Source organism: Zonotrichia leucophrys, chromosome 2, assembly GCF_028769735.1.
Source record: "Zonotrichia leucophrys gambelii isolate GWCS_2022_RI chromosome 2, RI_Zleu_2.0, whole genome shotgun sequence".
NCBI classification, from domain to species: Eukaryota; Metazoa; Chordata; class Aves; order Passeriformes; family Passerellidae; genus Zonotrichia; species Zonotrichia leucophrys.
In genome coordinates, this window is record NC_088171.1 from 126,375,367 (window position 1) to 126,394,838 (window position 19,472).

Genomic DNA, 19,472 nt, shown 5'->3' on the forward strand with positions numbered 1-19,472 from the left:
TAATTATAAAATTTATGTGCATGAAATAAGCTGAGAACACTGAGCATCCTTACAGTCCAAGCCCCATGCACAGTGATAATGGAAAATAACAAAAAAAAAATTTAAAAGTTATTACCAGCAAGCAGCATCCAGATAAGATTCAGCTAGACTTTTTAAACTATTGTTTGCTCTATTTAAAGCTACATTAGATTTCAGTTCAATTCTGTACTGAGTTAAGAACCAAACCTGGACATGATCAGCTAACCCAATTTGCTTCTCCTAAAGTGAAAGTTATGAATTAGTTTTCCACATCCAATTTTTTACCAGAGACAATATAAAATACATCACTTGTATGTCCAAGCTGCCATTAAAAACATGACATTTTCCCCTGTAGCATCAGAAAACATTTTAAAGGCAGATAAGACTCTAGATAAAATATGCTCACCCTCACCTGAAAGAATAAAAAACATTACTTAAGAACCAAACAAAGTTTTTTACTTATATAAATAAATCCACTGTGCAAGTAATCACTGCTACTGTGCTGGTGTTTTTCAGCAATTCATCATCTTCTAGAAAGGATGCATGACTTTAAATCCTTTTTCAAGAAGTTATCTTCCCATGCCAATAACAATAATTCTCTTGAAAATACAGGCAAGACTTAAAGGTGAAGAGCACTTCAGTAAGGAGTAGTTACTAGCACAAAATTATCCATACTCCAAAGGTATGAAGAATACCCCGCATTTTAAAACAGTGTTAATAATCTGAGCTATTAAGTTAAAAATCAGGGGGAAAACAGCAAATGGGAAAGGATAATATACACGCATTAACATATTCCGAATGATAACATGGAAAATACATAATTATGCTTACCATGTAAAGTCCAAATAGAGCTCTCATATTTCTGTTGTTAAGCTTCAGTGCTTGTGCAAAATACTTTCTTGACAGCTCAAGGTTTTCAAGCCCCCCCTGAGTGTATTTAACCTGCAAAAATGGTAAACGCCTGAAACTTGCATGCCATTCATACCTCAGGCAATCACTTTGAAGCAATGATATTACAAAAATTCACTCCAAGTTTGTTTCACATGACATTTCAAATCAGGTGAGTCCTATCAAAGGCCAAATACTGGCCCTGTGAGAAATCCAAGCTCTTCACAATGTATACATTTTAAAAAATTTAACTATAAGAGAAAAAACCCCAGCATTAATTTCATTAGTGCATTGTTACAAGATTTTTCATCTATAAATACCTGAAAGCTTGGGACTGTCTCTTATGAAAAGCAGCACAAACTTTAAATCCTAGTTCTGACTACCAGAAATTCATACTGACACTATTTTCCCACAGCATGCATGAAAACAGTTCAGCATGAAAACAAAACAACACAATGCCTTTCATTATATATTCAAAATAGCACACAAAGTTTAGAGGATTACTCCATTGTGTTTCTATTCATTTTTCCAGATATTAGATCAACAAACAGAGGGATAAATACTAGAAGATATGCTTCGAAGTCTTTCTATGAGAAAGCTACTTAGGTTTTCAAGTTTTAATGTCAACCGAATTTTACCCATGTTAACTAAACAAATAAAACCTATTCTAAGCAGTTAACAGTATAATTTAGGGGAAAAAATAATCTGGAGAGAAAAGACAAATTCAAATGGCTAAAACCTTGAGCTAAAACTTCTAACTTTACCTCTAGCTTTTACCTCTCTTCCACCAGAGCTCCTTCAGGCAGAATTTAATATGTGGATTCCAAGATCTGAGTCCACAGTAACAGGCAATGTATCATAACCTCCTAGACAGCATTGTTGTAGAAAAGTTTAGCTTCTCAAGCACATTTTGGAAAAGTGCATAAAAACTTCAATAAGAAGAATTCATTTAAAATTAGCTTTTATCTTGAATAATTCTTCCCCTAACTGTTATATTTAGCTTAGTCACACTGTGACTGAGTCACTGAGTATGAAAACACAGTTTTCAGAACATGTTCAGTTCTATGAGATGTTAGCATTCTCTGTGAACTCTTAAAATCTCCTAGGGAAAAAAATAAAGAAACCATTTTCACCACTTCTCTAACATAAAACCAGAAAATGTAATCAGAAGTAATTGATTTTTCTGAAATACCTACTTCAGCATATTGCTGACAATATAAGTGGTTGTGTGGATTAGTCATCATAAGCTCCTCTAAGCAGAAGGCTGCCTTTGCATAGCTACAAAATACAAAAAACAGTGATAAAATGAGACATGAATACACAGCTCTTTGCTTCAGTTTTTTTACAGCACAACACAAGCCTTACTTTTCCCCTCATAAAATCACATGATTCACAATTAATTAAAATGCTTCATTTAAAAATGAAGTTTAGAACCAAGTTGCTTTTTTTATATCACAGACAGGGGGAAAATGCACAAAATCTAATGGTCTAGGTACAACTGGAATAGCTCATAAAAAACATTTAATATATAAATCTCTTATTAATAAGTGCCGTTTCTCATCAGCATTAGTGATGAGTAGAAATAGGTATTAGGTATTTTAAGACACTGAATTGAAACTACAAAATAATTCCTTTTTTTCCTAAGAAAATTCAACTACCTGAGGATTCATAAATGCAGCTACTGATCACAGCATTTACACTGTCAATTAACTTTACCTACCAACAGTGAACCATAGAATTGTGACAAAAAAAACCAACACACTAAGAACAGTTCTAAAATTCAAACATTCCAAATCTATCTATGAAAATAGCATCAGACCTCTCCAAATGGGCAAATCCTTATAATTTGAGAAGGCTAGTCCTTGAGTTTCTTAGTGAAAATTTTCAGAAAGAACTAGGAAGTCAAGCTCAAAATGCAGGTTTATTGAGAAGAATCTTAGCTTTGTAATCTTTCAAATAATAGAACTATCTGCTGAATTTGCATCATTTAGTGATATGTGATAGCATTATTGCAAAGTTTATGTCACAGGATTCCAAAATTCAGAGATACAAGGTTTACAATGACAGTGTGGGTAGACATTTAATATTGCAGTAAAAGCAATTTAACAATTATGAGACCAATATTAAGCCATATTATGTGTAAAATCTTGTATCCTAAAATAAATTTGTTGTGTTTTTCTCCAGTGTATAATTTATTAATCTGGAGATAAAAGGGCAGCAACCTCATTCTCCAAAAGCAGGAGCCAGAGTCCTCATTGCAGAACAGGGTAGAACCGAGGACTGTGTAAACCTTGTACATCTATGTGTATTTATGAACAAAAATGAGAGCATGGTGATTTCACAAGCCTGTGATTGTAACCCTGATAAAACATATAAACTGAGGAACTGCATTCTCTTTTAAAACTTAACTTTTAGTTGCTTTTAGCCGAGAGCCTGATTTTTCCTTAATATCAAAATGATAATAATGATGCTTATGGAAGTAGAGTGAGGACAATGAATTCTTTCCATGAACTGAAGTTCTACATATTGCTTTTTATTGGAATTACAGACCAAAACAAATACAAGCAAAAGCAATTTCTTTCTCGGGTTTTATTGCACAATTTCATAATAAAGATTATAGCAAAAAAACCCAACCCAATAATGGAATACGTATGTTTGAACCACTCTATCATTCACTTTCGTACTGACAGATTTGACAAGCTTAAATATCTTTCCAGCCAATTTTTTTTTTTTAATAGCTATTTTCTTGGAAAAGTGGCTGGTAGATTTCCCCAAACAAATGGAAGTGTGGATATCAAAATTCTAGTTTATTCCTGAAGTCATCATTTAAAAGAGTTTAATAACTATTTTCTTTGAGAATGGGGTGCAAGGAGAGGTGATTGGGGAATAATTTTTTCCTCAGGGTGAGAATGGCTATTTCTTCCTTGACAATTTGATTCTTTTACTACCCTCTTAAAAGGAAAGAAGGAAACAATTGTGATATAATTCAGGCTGGCCTGAAGAACCAAAGAAAAAGGGGAAAAAAAAAGATACGCCTTTTGGTGGAGGTCTGAATTAATGCTGTGATATTAGAAAACTTGCACTAAGGCTTTGGAGCTAATCCTCTCACACTGGGATTTCCTCCTGTCACTACAGCAATAAAAAAAGCTAACAAAAACATTAAATATCCAATAAGCAAGTTACTACAACATTCAGCATTCTTGATCGCACCGGGTTTTGTACCCAGGCGACCAGATGCCTCCAGCTCTGGATCATGTTTTGCTTTGTGGGCTTTTTCTAAGAGGTTACTAAAAGTTCTGGGAGAGGTAGGCTAAAAGAAAATTGGAATATCGGTTGCTGGGATCAACTGATTTAAGAAGTAGAGAATTTAACATCTCTAAGAAGTAAAATACATAACATGAACAAAAAATGATGGGAAGTATGTGCTGTTCACTGCTGCATTCAAACCACTTCTTTTAAATATCAGATTTTTAAGAACTACTGAAACATACAGGTAATTAAGTAAACTCTTTTTGTTTGACAAACAAATGCCTTTTTAAAGTATTTGGTAGCCAAATAAGTCTGGTAATTATTTCCAGTTGAGGCCTAGTATATTGGAAATGAGACAGCATACTTTGTAACATTAGTCCTTAAAAAAAATCACTGTGGTTTTTGACTTACACAGAGTGGGTTTCAAATTAACATTTTTTATGCAGACTTAGCAAACAACTTACTCATGTTCATTGATGTAAAGTTCTGCAAGTTCATGCCAAGCTTCTTGGTCACCAACAAATCTGTAGAGAGGATACAAGAGAGGGAAAAAGGAAAAAAAGAAAGAATGTGCAAGGGATTCTGTAAATGACTAGCACTGAAGCAAAAGCGTAAATTAAATGCAAATTCCACTTTAATTAAAAAGATTTATCAGAATAGCAAAACACAATCCGTATTCTTGTAAGAGACACTCACTGTTCCAGATACTCATTCAGCTCTCGGATGGCCTCGAGATTTTTCCCCTGGGCTTTTCGAATGGCAATCTTACGCTTTCTTGCTGCCTATGGGTTGACATTAATAAAGGATTAGGCCTCATAATTCCCTGGGTTTTTGTAAGGAAAGCAATTTGACTGTGCAAATTATTATCTCAATACCAGTGGAATTCCACTGCAGAGACACTGCTAGGTTGAGGTTTATAAACATACCCTATCACATCCCACTGAGAGACTGAAAACCTCTTCTTACAATCACATTATGTATGCTTTTCTTTGGAGGCACAAACTGTATGCATTATTTCATTCAAATAAATGACTGTCCAGATTCTGATAATTACAAAACAGCAGGGGACGCTAATCTTCAGCCATTCCAACTACCCCCACCTTGTCATTCACAAGATCTATGACTGTAGAGAAGAAATGGTGACTGAGTCCTAGAGAATGCCACAGATGCATCCTGGTTGTCCCTGTGTAAGTGTGGCTTTCAGCCACTATAAAATATTCTTGTTGAAGTGCTGAATGGCACCTTTAACTAATGCTAAATACACACCAATTCCCTAAAGAAGTCTCTCATTATTCTTGGAGCACAAAGTAGGCTCTGCAATGTGAAGGGAATACAAAATCTCTATTTCAATGCCAAAAACTGAGCAGTACTTTGATATGTGGATAGAAAATGTAATTCAACTAAAACAACATAAAAATGAGTTATAAGAATTTTAATACATTTAAATTTTGAAGTCTATAAAAGTTGTCAGAGACCAGAAGGAGGAAAGATATAGATGATTGTAATAGCTGATTATTCTGTACTTTAATCCAATATTCAGCTTCTAAATGATGCTGGTTACAGTTTTCAGGACTCACAAGGATCTTATTGAGTCCAGCTCTTAAGAGAATGGTCCTCACAGAGATTGAACCTGTGACCTTGATGTTATCAGGACTATGCTCAAACCAACTGAATATCAACATACACCTGAGGTGTGATTCAAAACAAAGGAATCTTCCCAGCTGGGAGCAAACAGTACACCTCAGCCAGCCAGAAAGTCATCAGATCAGAAATCTGACCAAATGGAAGGAAAACACAATTCCAGCAGAACATAACTCAAAAAGGAATGCCATCAGCCTCCTTCCTTGCCTCTAATCCCCATGCTCTCGGGTGACCACAACTACTGTGGTCAGACATGAGACAACACAGCCTGGTGTCTGTGATGTCAACACGCACACACACCCTCTTGTTTGTCACTTCTCCATGAGATAATATTAGTGACAAAAAATATAAAGCACACTTCTCTGGTAATTAAATCCCACTGTTTATCCCCTTTGTAGCTCTCATTCTATTTCATATCTTCTAAAGAGTTTATATAGTTGGGTATCATCTTTCAGAAGCCTTGACAGGACAACTCTTCAACAAAACATTGAACAATTTTAATCTTTGAATTTCAGATAGCTCTGAAATAACCTTCTTCATACCCTAAGTTCACAGTCACATATACCCTACAAAAGTTCTTGTATATTTACAGCATTTTAAACATAACTACTCTCCTAAATAATTTTTTACCCTTTAATCCATTATGAGTAAATCAATGACTTCCAAGAGAGTGGTAAATTAGTTCAAGCACCAAAACAGAAAAGCTAAAAATGCTTTTGACATTTAATTAATTTCCTTTTAATTCATTCCCTTTATCTCCCTCACAAATAAGTATTCAATGGAAATTCAGAGAAAACAACTAAAAAAATATTTCACCCTTCTGACTAAATGTAAGACACAGACAGAGAGAAGACAAATCAGAGGCCAAATTAGAACACAACAAGTGTGGTTTCCACTGCTTCTTTCTCAAACTGCAACCTGTGAAGGTACATACATCATTCTACTTTTACTGGGAGATGTCTGGCTAAAAGCCATAACAGGAAATTTTAACTGCTGACACATTTATTACTGTAACAATAACACACTCTCTATTTTATTTTTGCTTTTCTAAAATAAAGATAACAGCATAACTAAATTTATTTTCTTTAAATTCAAAAAGAATAATCCCACATGTTTATCATGCTGCTATAACAAGCAAAACAAAATAACACTACAAAATAACAAACAAAAAAACCTCAACCAAACCACTGTTTCTGTCACATTTTATGGAGTTCTCAAAGCAATTGTAAAGCAGGTCACCCCCTTTTATGGTGGGAACACCAGGGCAGTGTTAACCCACTACCCAAAGCTGACATTATACACAGCCCACTGAGCCTGAAACATGAAAAGTGGGGATAACAATGTACACAGCCAAAGGAATGCATCAAGTAATTACAGCCTAGGAAGACAGAAGGGTTTTTGCAGGTAACAGACTACTGACTTTATAAATGTAGCTTTTTAAATGTAGCTCTTGGATTAACAACGCAGTTATTTTCAAAATTTAAAGAAATCAAGGGGCTGATTAAAGTAAACCCTTGAGAACTAAAATAATCTATTAAATATATAAAATCAATCAATGCATATGAAAACTTAATTTGCAATGGCAAACAGGAACAGTCTACATAAGTCACTCTCTGTTTCTAATGCAACTTCTTCAATTGCATCCAAGTCACTCCTCCAAAAGAGTCTGGAAACAGATTTTTTTCCACAGCTGCTTTATTTCTTAACCACAACACTCACAAGTAACATAAATCACAGGAGCCTCAAGGCATTAATTTATGAAAAGCTACAACTATTTCTTGTCACAAATATAAACTGATATTTACCTATAGCAAGCATGTAATCTAATGCAATCAAATAACAAGGACAAAAGCATTAGACACAATTAACATATTCTGGCGGTAGCATTTAGGAATTAAATGAGTTACGTTCATATCTGACAGAATCTCCCTGCTGCACCAAATCCCAAGAAATTTATTCAAAATTACACTTTTACAACTTTTTTGTTGACCTTCCTCATCACCAAAAGTATAGCAACGTCTGGGCTTGAAATCTGCACTCTCTTCACCCTCAAAATGCTGGGAGATAACAGAACTCTAAGTTTACAAAAGAGAGGCTCAGCCACTCAAAACAGTGCTAACATCCTGAGGAAGAACATAATATCGTCTAGTAGCACAGAATTTCTGAAAGTCTTTTAAAAAGCACTGGAAAGAATTCAGCGAGGATGCAGAGTGTTTTTTAACCCAGATTCCAACTTTTTCCATTACATGAATAAAGTCATAAAGCCAAGAGATATGCAAAGAGGTTTTCAGTAATTCACAGGATTGATATGACAGGTGAAAAAATGAAGACATGAAAACAAACTACTGTTGCTTTTAATGGTATTCACAAACTACTCTTCTATCTGAGTTCCTATTCCTAGTTTCTTTCAAACATGAAGTCCATCAGTTTTTAAATTTAAAAAAAATTCAATAATTTCAGCAGTCAGAACATTTAAAAAAATATATACAAAAAGGCCTGCATTACAAACAAAACATGGACCACAGTTTGTGTGCTGTAAACTTCTAATTCTTGTTCTCATTTATATTGCTCCTGAGCTCACTGTGTGAGTCAGCTTAAGTGCTGCTCTGTGAGCTGGAGCTCACATAGTTTCCTGAGAATCCTGAGGACAACTGCATAACTAATGGCAATTTACACTCATAGCATCAATTTTTATTTATTCCCATAAAAATTAAACAAAATGCTTTACTGCACAGAACCACTGCCAACACTAATAACCACTTTAGCATACAAAAATAGTTATTTGTTAAGTAAAGCCAGACTCACACCAATTCTTCAGAAGCTTTACCTAGCATTTATACCATATTTCCTATTTATTAACTGCCTTACAACCAGGCAATTTCATATTCCACTATGTTAAAAGCCCTCTTTACCAAAAACCTCACATCTCAAAACACAAACTTATTTTTAGGGGACCTATTGCAAGATACTAAAAAACTGCAAAATGGAGAGTACAAATTTGTTCAATTATTAATTTCAAGTCCACCAAGAATATTCTTGAGAAATTATTTTTTAAATACAGGGATCTGAAATTATTTTGAAGTCTAAGAAGCCTACTAAAATAGTCACAAACAATTACATTGACAAAAATTTAAAAATAGCATTGAAGGGGTCCATTTCAGTTCTTCACATCACAACAGTAAGACTTCCTAGAACAAGCCTCAACTAAATTAACTCAATCTTCCCTCTCCTTCCACCTTAAGTAAAAAGGAAAAGGCAAAACCTCCAGTGCTGTAACAAGATCTGCAGAATTTGAACACGCAGATACTGTGACACAGATTTCCCCCTCAATTTTCCAGAGTTTAAAGCAAAACACTAGAATGGTTACTGGCTAATTCTGTAAATCTATAATTCTTTATGGAAAGATATATGCATATGAAAAAAATACTTAAAGAATCAGTATCATACAGAGTAAGCTGCTTCAGTATGTACAAATTTATTAAGGAGTGAACCTTTCTAAGGTATTTCTTTTAAAGACTAGTAATCCCCAATCTGGCATAAAAACTAATCCTCCATTTGTCATGATTCTTTTTAATTAGCATTAAGTAGACTCAAAATGACGTGAGGACTTGAACATTTATCAATTTCTGCATTTCATTAATAAAACATACCAAGAGAGACATTGTTCTAAATTTCATGGCTCTAAAGAAAGTATTAGTAGGAGAATTGTCAGTGATTGAGACCCCTAGGAAAGAAAGAATTTCTTATCTGTATAACTACTACATGATTTAACACATGATAATTTTCACCTTAAAAAGAATTTTTTTCTTTTCTTTTAACATTTTAGAAAATGTGTATTTGGTCTAAGAATTTGATCCACTGAAATATTTTCCTTCAAATTGTAATATGCAAATCAAAACAGAAGTGCAAACAGCTTCAACTGAGATACAGGGAAAAATTACACAGATGTCAAAAAAGCACGTTATCAAAACCAGCACATAATCAAAAACAACCACAATAACAAATTTATTTCTACCAGAATCCAGACTTTTTTCAAAGTTAGTAATGCAAGACAGTCAAATCTTGCAAACCTTTGCAGGCACAGAGCCACTGGGTTGAAGCTGCCCTATTAGGGACAACCTCAAAGCAAAACATAACTTTTTGTATCCAATAAACAACCTATAAAGTCTAACAACCAGCATAGAGCAAATGGGTAGGAGCTGTACAGGCTGAAAAGCTAAAGCCTGGAATTGGCAAACATGAAAAATGTTACATATCAACAAAAAGTAAGAACAGTTTACACAGAGAAAAGTAAGGCTTCCCTTATCTAGTGGAGTTCTTCAAGGAGTCCTTAAGTGCGGATGAATAAAGATCCATGTAAAAGTCATCTTTGACTTAAAATATAATCTCACCAAGATGTCTCACCTCGAAGCTGAAACCTCTGAAGGAATCTAGAGTTACCACAGCCTAACAAGGGAAGGTCTTCACATGGATAAATAAGTCAAAATATATAAAAGAGAGAAAAGGGTTCTCTGCCCTGAGAATCCCAGAATCACCTGTATTAAGAACTACTGCTCAGCACTCTTGATAAGAGATCTAACAAGGGAACTAATAGTGATGTAAAGTTAAATGTTGATAAGGACTTATTTAAATGTAAAGAACAAAAGACAACTGCAAAGAATAGCATTCACAATAACTAATCATAATGAGTACTTTTACCAGTACAATAATACGACTCGTGAAATTTAATCTACATAAATGGCTGCATATAGGGTCAAACAATACTAATTTAATGTACACAAAAAACCTGAATTTGTCTGGTTAGGAAGGAAACACTGGACTTGCAATAAACAGTTATATAAAACATCAATTTGGTGTTGAGAAACCATCTTAAAAAATCAAAAAACCCTGCCCCAAAACCCCAAACTGAAAATACTGTGATATTGGAGTAATCAGAAAAGAATACAGAAGAGACACATCCATGGCATCACTTTGTTATTTGTAAGTCCATAACGCTCCTGCATTTTTAATACTGACTGCCATTCAGTCCTCTCATTTCTCACCCAAATATAAGAAAAACCACAGAAATGACACAGAGAACAGTAGCAGAGTTTTGAGGCACAGAATGGCAACAAGAACAGCTGCACATTAGGACTTCTTAGCTTACAGGGAAGAAAAGTGCAAAAAATCCCTAAAGCCATGAGTATTAATAAAGTGAAAACAACTGCTGACAGTAACAGGCAAATTTAGAAGCATTAAATAAAATTGTTAGATTGAAGGTGTGGGAATGGAATAAAAACCAGAAATGGGAGATTTACACAATCCATTAAAAATAACATTTAATTTCTCAATTATGTTGTAGATGTAGGCATGGCAAACTTAAGCAAGTTTAAAAATACATCTATGCAGAAATTTCATGAAAAGCTATTAAAAACAGAGTTAACACTTCTGGCACAGGAAAACTGCAACATGAAGATGAATAGAAACTGGCAGAACAGACCACAGCATACTGTCATTGCCCTGCTCTTGTACACTTCTGGTATCTGCAACAAGTCAAAGCCAGACCCAGGACAAGTAAAATGGACTTTTGCCACAACTACAGTACAGCTGCTCTTCTGTTCTCAAATACTTAATTTCAAGAGACAAAATCTCCATCAACTTTTAAAAGTGCTATGCACACAAAACATGGGACAAATGGTGGAATGCACTCTGCTCTCTCACTTCACCGATCATGACTGAACGTAAGGCAAAAAAAGATTTACCCTGCAATGGTAAATGATGCTGTGTCAAAACCAAAAACTCCATTTTTTTAGGACCACATAGTGCATTGCCAACTTCCTCATGAGCCCTCAGTTGGAACTAACTGAAGTAGTAGCAGCCATTCTTCACAACTCTCACCAACTCCATCCCGTGTTAGTCAGTGCCAAGCTGTCTTTTTCAACTCCCTTTAAAACTATCAGTGTACACACCTATGTTCAGGTCTAGTTCTGTCTTTCCTGGAGGTGTGGCAAATATATTTAATGAAAACACACATCACCTCAGAAAATTCAGCACTTTAGTAGATGTTTCATTTGGTGAGCAGTTTTCCCTTCTGCAACTCAGAGCAAGATGTAGATAAATGTACAAAGCTGCAAGATCTTCACAGGAGGTCCCTGTTAAAAACTTATTCACAGCTACTGCAGCAGTTTTAAAGAATATCACAGTTCAGATGATAAACAGATATCCAGTGCTCAAATTTAGTGCTCATTACTCTCATTTTATTTAGTGAAGACAAGGAGGTAGGGAAAGAAACTTTACCTATACAGTCTAGATGGCAGTAATGCACAGTCACAGAAAGAGATGAACTCAGATATTCATTGTATATAACTGCTGTCTATTTGCATGACACTAAGTAGTAAGATACTGCTCTGAATCCTTCCAGTATTCTGGAATTCCAGAGGTCTTCAACCACCTCCTCTGCCTCTTCTGAAATATGTCCAGCTCATCTACAAAAAGAATCTCAAAATAATAAGAAAAAGGGTAACTGCATGTGACCATATGCATACACTTGTTCCTGCCCACTCCTATAAACAACAGAGTTGATGAGAACACTGCCTTACTACAAAAATTTTAAATTCCTCATTCACACAATTACATTACTAAACCCATGATGGTAATGAGACTATCCACTATGTTCTAAGCTAAGGAAGCAGACAGTGTCTTGCATGAAAAGTTTGGTTGAAAAATGTCAAGAAAAACAGCTAAAGAATTATCCTAATAAAGACTTCAGATTCTATGGATTAGAATTAAGGCAGAACTTTGTGCCTTATCTCATTTTCTCATTTTCCCCTGGTGTTGACCAAGTGCTCTGAAATTTTCTTGATGGTTGAGCTGAATAATCAAGAGAAACTGCAGGTGCACTAGGATGACAGGGGCAGGTCAGACTCCAATCTAAGTCTGGAATACATGACACCAATTTCCTTTCTCATCAACAAGCTTCTCTGCTCTGCTGAACAGATCAACTCAAAAAGAGCCCAACTTATTAAAAATATTTAGCTGTCTAACTAAAAGACTTTCCTCCAAAGCAGAGCAGGATAAGGATTTCTCAATGAAATACATAAACAGAAAAAACAAACAAAAAAACCCTTTCTACCAACACTACTAAAAAAACCAATAACTCTCTTTTATTTTGTTCTGAGAAACAGAATAAGCATTTTATCTGAAGATCTACAAACAAATCAATGTTCTGCATCACTATAAACATTTCCAACTGGACACTACATTAAATTTTAATTAATAAAAGAGCCTTATGATAGAAAATAATATGCAGCCTTAATAAAAGGAATCTGTCAGCTTGACCATCTTTCGACCAAAACGGACAAGAACGGAAAAGATTCTAATTCTCACCCTATTGAAATGTATGCAAGCTATGCATTTCACAAGAGTCACATTTCACTCATTAAAGTCTTTAGAAAAGAGACTATGACTCAACATCTACATGCTTTGAAAAATGAAACAAAATCTCTGAGGTGACATTAACACTGTTCCATTGTCAAATGAGTAATCTTTTTCAGAAAGTAAGTGCAGAGTGAGAGAAAACTTAAGAGATGATCCGATTTTAAAAAATAAAGATCATTTTGAATTCTATCCCAAGAAATTAAGTAATTACTGCTAATGTAATTTCAGCAACAAAACTTCACATGAAAGTGTAAATGTCCATTACATAATTTGAGTTCAAACTTTACTTTTTATATTGGAAAATTCTGCTATGTGTCTTAGAAAAGGAATTTTTTGGAAAAATCTTTTTCCATGCTACCTTTTGATCAGTCAATGCAAGCTATGAGTTTTACATGATTTGTGTGAACAAATGTCAATATTTCACTTAAAGCACTTGCCAAAACATTTAATGCATATAAGCAACTCCATGTGTCAGCAGACCAGAAGAAATTTCTATAAAGTTAGGCGAATGCCAAGACAAACTCAGCAACAGTTGCTTTTCTAAAATCTTGAAATATTTATTTTCCTACAGCAGCCACATGTGTGCATGGAAATAATTAACAGGTAAATGACACAAAGAAATCTACACATGACAACTTACCAAAACTTTTTACTTAACTTTCACTCTTGACATGCAAGCCTTTCCCAACCAATTCTAGTTATACAGCAAGGAACTTTCCTTTGCATTTAACATTCTCCAATTCTATTATTAGAATTAAGAACTTCAACCACACAACTGTTCTAATATTTACAACATCTGCTTCTAAATATTACAAGTTTATGGATCTTTATGATTTGGTTATGGAGAAAATTCAAATAAAGGAACAATCATGCATTTTACTTATTTAAATATAATTTTGTTTTGTAATGCCATCCAACAAAGCCCTCAGGTGATGTTAGCTATGTTGAGATGAACAAAAAGTAAAACTGCCAAAAATGTATACTTCAAAGATCTGTGGTCCATAAAAGCCACTGTAATATGGTGCTCCATTTCCCACTGGTGTCAGCAAAAGGTCATAAAACATGTACCAAGGTGACCCATCCTGTGATTTCACTGCAAATGGGTTCCATATTGGTCCAACACGACTCATGTCAAGTTCATGTCAAACTTTCTGGGCCATGCAGTGATAAAATCCACCATTTACTATGGACACCTATGCATCTTGTGTTCAAAACTCATTGAGCTCAAGCTTCTACTATTTCAGGGAGAATGAAAAAGAACAGTGAAGAACTGAAATAGTTCCTTTTACCCTTGCACAAAATCTGTGAGTTCTAGCACTACTAACAGACAGCCTCCAACCAATCACTGGTGTCCAAGTGCTTAAAATGTTTCCGTGGATTTTCCCCTCCTGAATAGCAGACCAAATAAAATAAGTTGACCAAGGAAAGGTCAACTGACACCTAGGAAGATTAACATGAGATTGCCAAAACACCTGAAATAGCCCAAGTATTACATTTACCCAGAAGTTTACCCAACAGACAGCTCCTCAAAACCAAGTAACATACACTCAATGATTAATAATATTTTATTTATTTTCCAATAAATATGTAGGTTATAAGAAATCTGAAACTCCATAATTTCTTCATATTTCAAGTTTTATCCTTGAGGGAAAAAACATCAATGAAAATATATTGCTATGAGTTTCTCTAGACTTCTATTTTGGCAGCTAATAGCTCACAGTGGCTTTTACAAACAGTATTCAAAAAATGCTTAGAAGAACAGTACAGTCTCACATTTTGTTTTATGCAATTGGCATGCTTTATGCATTTTGATTCAAGAGCTAGTAAAATGTCCCAGACATGAATCAAAATAACTGCTATTCAAGCAGTACCTGAGTGTATTAATAGTTAATAAGTAAGTTAACTTAAGTAAGATTATGCACAGAAGCATAGAAGACATGACAGACTATATTAGTCTTTTAAATACTCTATATTCTGGGAAATGAAAGAGTTGAAAGGCCCAGCTCTAAACACCACTAAGACTTCTGGAAAGATCACTAATTATAATCTGTCTCCTAAAATCAGTATTTAAGAAAGTATTAGATCACATCTTCCCATTATGAAATGGTAACATTGGTTATTTTAACATAAAACTAAAGGAAACAAATACAGCAATACAGATACATTTTTCCACATTGAAACATAAAATATAGTCACAATTTCAAACAATGCATCAGTGCAGTTTAGAATTATCTTTTAAACTTACTGTATTAGTTGAATCTTCCTGTAAAATTCTGTCGTATAACTGGATAGCATCATCATACCTGTACAAAGAAATCATTCACATTTATTTCTGCTAATACAGAACTTCTGACATTTTGACTCTCCCTGCAATAGCTAATAACCCTCCTGCATTTTTTTGTACTGAAATATAATATACATATACTAAGCAAACTGTATTTATAGAAAATTACTTTGAGAGTGCTTAGTATAAACAGCAGTATTTTTTGTCACCAATTAAGAAAAACACATGGAAATTGCTTCATGAAATACTGTTTCAGCAGCAACTTGGATATTTTACACCCAGCATCTCACTCTCCTGCCTGTTCTCTTCATGTCTACTGAATAGGTTCAACCATCACATCCCTACTCCTCCTTTCACATCTCCCAAGAAACAGAAACTCTAAAACTTGAAAAGCCATCCAAAATAATGACATTCCACTTCATTGTTGTAACTTAAAACTTCATGTAAAGTTCCTTCTGTTGTGACTTTAAAAAGTGTAAGTAGCTGCATACAGGAAACTGGAAAGACTCCTCTAGGAGTCTACCACAGATTATAACACAAATCTTAACAGAAAATATTTTCCACCATTTCCCACTTTTATTATTTGCTATCTGAAGCAAATTATTTCTGCTATCTGAAGTGTGCTTGAAACAGGTTACTTCAGGTGCTGTGAGCACTTCAAACCTTCAAACCTTCTGGGAAACAACTCTGTGTGTTCAGTCAGCTGCGTACACGGTCCCAATAAATGAAATAATTCAATTCAAACCACATTTCACTACACAGCTGTTGTGCTATTGCCACAGAACTAGGGCATACATTGTGTCTTCATGTGTAGTTTGACAAGCAGTTTGTCAGAGATAGTACTGATGGACTTCTGATGCTCCACATTCCTTAGACATCACCTTAGACACTCATTTACATACTTGCCCTTTTCCCTAAGCACTGCTGATGCTACCAGAGCTCAGCTGTCCACTCCAGCTACCCTAAGGTACAGGAACTACTGTGAAAGGAAGCACAAAAGCAGAAACAAGCAGAAGGCAACTGCTGCAGACTTGAGCAGACGTGCTGTAAAATGCTGTATTTGTGTTCTCTCTTAGTTGCTGCTTTGTCAAATGCATTTAGAAGACTGAATCTGATGGCCATAATCCCAGTTTTACATGGTGAAGTTCCAGAACGTTATTCTTTTTATTAGCAAGTGCCTACAGGATGTCCCAGTCTATGGGAATGGTCATTACTGTTTCCTTTTCCTGTCGGAGAAAGCAGGATCCTCCCTAGATCCTACAAGTCACTTAGAATTTAGTAAATTCACTTCAACTGAAGTGAAACATGATGCTTGCAGCCTAAATCTTTCTTTTTTACTCAGGGGAGACAGACACACTCCTCTGGGGTAAGGCTTAGAGCACCTGCAGATGGGTTCCTGTTCAAAACAACCCCAAGCTGAAGCCTCTTTCTGCTCTGACTTCTAGAGAAAACCCACGGACACAAAACTTCGGGTTTTGTTACTTTCTCTGCTCCTTGATACTCTGATCTCCATAGTGCTTTACTGGTGAAACCACACATGATGTCTGCACAGCACTCATCTCCCACAAAGATCAGGTCCCATGCAGTAACATCTTTAATGCAGACACATAAGCCTGAACAGAATTATGATCCATTGTATTTCTGAATAGGTTTCAGGAAGGGGGAAAAACTGCTGTAATTCTCTGTCTTCCTATCATATATAAAATGAAGACAAGAGAGCTAAGTTTAATGGAAATTCTTCAAAAATATGCACCTTATATAAAGTGAGTGTGAAACAGAGCATCTGGCTGCCCTGAGACAGCTCCTGTGAATGGAGTCCATTTACTCACTCTGGATCCAAGCAATGGACATATATCAGTGTTTCATATCAAATATCATTTTCAAAGCTAATTTTGCAAGAATGTAATGGATGAAGAACATATGCTAAGTAAATATCTTTAAAAAAAGCATTTAGGCAGTGCTTCCAATTCCTTTTTATCAAGATGGCCCAAAGGCTCCCAACTCACCAACTTTGTGCAAAATGTGGCATGGAACAGATTTCCTACCATTCAAATGCACTGGAAGTCATTCTCAACATCCAAGATAAATGCTATAGAACAGAATGTTGACAACAAAGATGTATCCAAGGAGAAATGTGTACAATAAAGTTAATCCTCAAGTCCTGAGGTCATTCATATGGAAAGGTGCAAGATCTGTTCATTATTTTAGTAATTTCTGTTGAACTTTGTATGTTATAAGCCTTCTAGATGATATTTCAAAAAGGTCAGTCTGAATTTTATGTTCAGCCATTTAATTCTGTTTGTTGTTTGATTTGTTTCTGTAACAAACTCTACAGATTTAATCCTTTTCAAGTTCATTTACCCACATTTAGGAAAGAAGGGTAAAGAGCTGCACCCTGCAGTAATCAGGAGTACAGAAGAGCAGTTCAAGCAAAAAAAAACAGTGGCACTGATTTTCACATGCTCTCTGCGATGAAACCTAGGCCTCACAGAATTTGCCAAAAAACTGTGCAGTGTTCTACTGTATAATGGTTTATGCTGTGAAGTAAGAGATCCTTCTAATCTATGATCTCTGATGGGAAGATTGCAAAATGAAACACAGCAAACACTGCAGAGTACCTGCAAAACCGCAATACAGATGTCTAAAAATCTTAATATGATCATGGACACTGTTATTTCCTATAAAGAAACTGCCCAAAATTATTTTGCCATTCTGCAATGGCTGAATGTTTTTTTAAGAAAGAGCAAACATTGTGTTCAGAGAGGAAGTACATTTTTTAAAATTCAGGTTTTACCTTTCCATGGCTTCAAATCTCATTCCAGTTAATCGTTTAACTCTGTGGCTTCCAGGAAACTGTCGCCTCAGTTCCTGAAGACAAAACTACACAAAGAACCAGAAATACTTTTGTGAATATAATTATCTTCACAGAAGCTAAAAGAAGAAAAAAAAACCAGATAAAAAAGCCCTTCGCTAATAATTCAACTGCCTGCCGTGCCGGTTGTGAGTAAAAGTAGATACCAATTTTTGAAACAAGCAATAAAATGCATTGAAAACAGAAGGCTGGAAACTGAAATTCTGTATGTTAGATGACTGATTTTAAGAAGTATCTTCCATACAGGGCATTAGATGCTCAGGCCTCATTTGAAATAGTTATTTGCCCAGAAAATTACACTCACCTATTAAAACAGCTCTGACACTATTAAACCTTGAATTCTATTTAGTTGCCCCACAGTAACACAAGACAGTAAAAAAAACAAAGACAGTGAGAGCTTAAGTGATACTTCTTTAATAAATGGATATTTCACAATGGAACAAACTATACTAACACAATGCTCTGTGTTTATTTTTAAAATAAAACTTTGAAATCCAAAGAAAATGTTTGCCACTGGCTTGGGTACAGCCTGCTGGCAGACAAGGCATAATTTTTAACTCCTGAAATCAATGAGACACCTGGGCTGGATAAAAAGAATTGATCCCAGGCAAATTTTTCTGGATTAGCAGAGGACGTTTGGTAGAGGGACTGAGTCACAACTTCCCCACAGCAAGCTAACTCATAACCATATCATGGATTGGCTAAATAGCATTGTGAAGTTCCCAGCTGACTCATGACAGTGGGAGGCAGGACAGTCCACAGGCTTTCAAAACAGACCAGTGGTGTGCATCACATTAAAAGCTTCACACTGAATCCTCTTCCAGGCACTTATTTATGCAACACAACATAGAAACTTGTTCTTCAGACATAAGGTTCTGAAGAACAGAGGCCTATCTACATAATCTGCTCCATCTCATCAAATACACTGGTCAAAGGACAAAGTACAAATCAGCAGCAATCAGTAGGATCCCTCTTTGTTTTTGTAGAAAACCAGGTTGCTAAAGCACATCCAAGAGGAATATTCTCATCTCTCCCAGATGCCAAGAAGTAGAAGAGAGAAAAGCAACAGTGACCAAAGTTGTGATGCTTAGCCTCAAGCAAGAA

At 35.2% G+C, this 19,472-nt stretch overlaps 1 protein-coding gene across 2 annotated transcripts in view; it reads right to left on the reverse strand.

The window, feature by feature from the left end:
• The window catches only part of EMC2 (ER membrane protein complex subunit 2), a 36,024-nt gene that overhangs the window by 6,471 nt on the left and 10,081 nt on the right, over nt 1-19,472 (reverse strand). For both annotated transcript variants that reach the window (XM_064706313.1, XM_064706314.1), the window contains exons 4-9: nt 18,291-18,376; nt 15,458-15,515; nt 4,852-4,937; nt 4,620-4,679; nt 2,103-2,184; nt 850-960 (exon numbers count right to left, since the gene is read on the reverse strand). In XM_064706313.1, the coding sequence (XP_064562383.1) occupies nt 850-960; nt 2,103-2,184; nt 4,620-4,679; nt 4,852-4,937; nt 15,458-15,515; nt 18,291-18,376 (483 nt within the window). The remainder of the gene's footprint in view (nt 1-849; nt 961-2,102; nt 2,185-4,619; nt 4,680-4,851; nt 4,938-15,457; nt 15,516-18,290; nt 18,377-19,472) is intronic.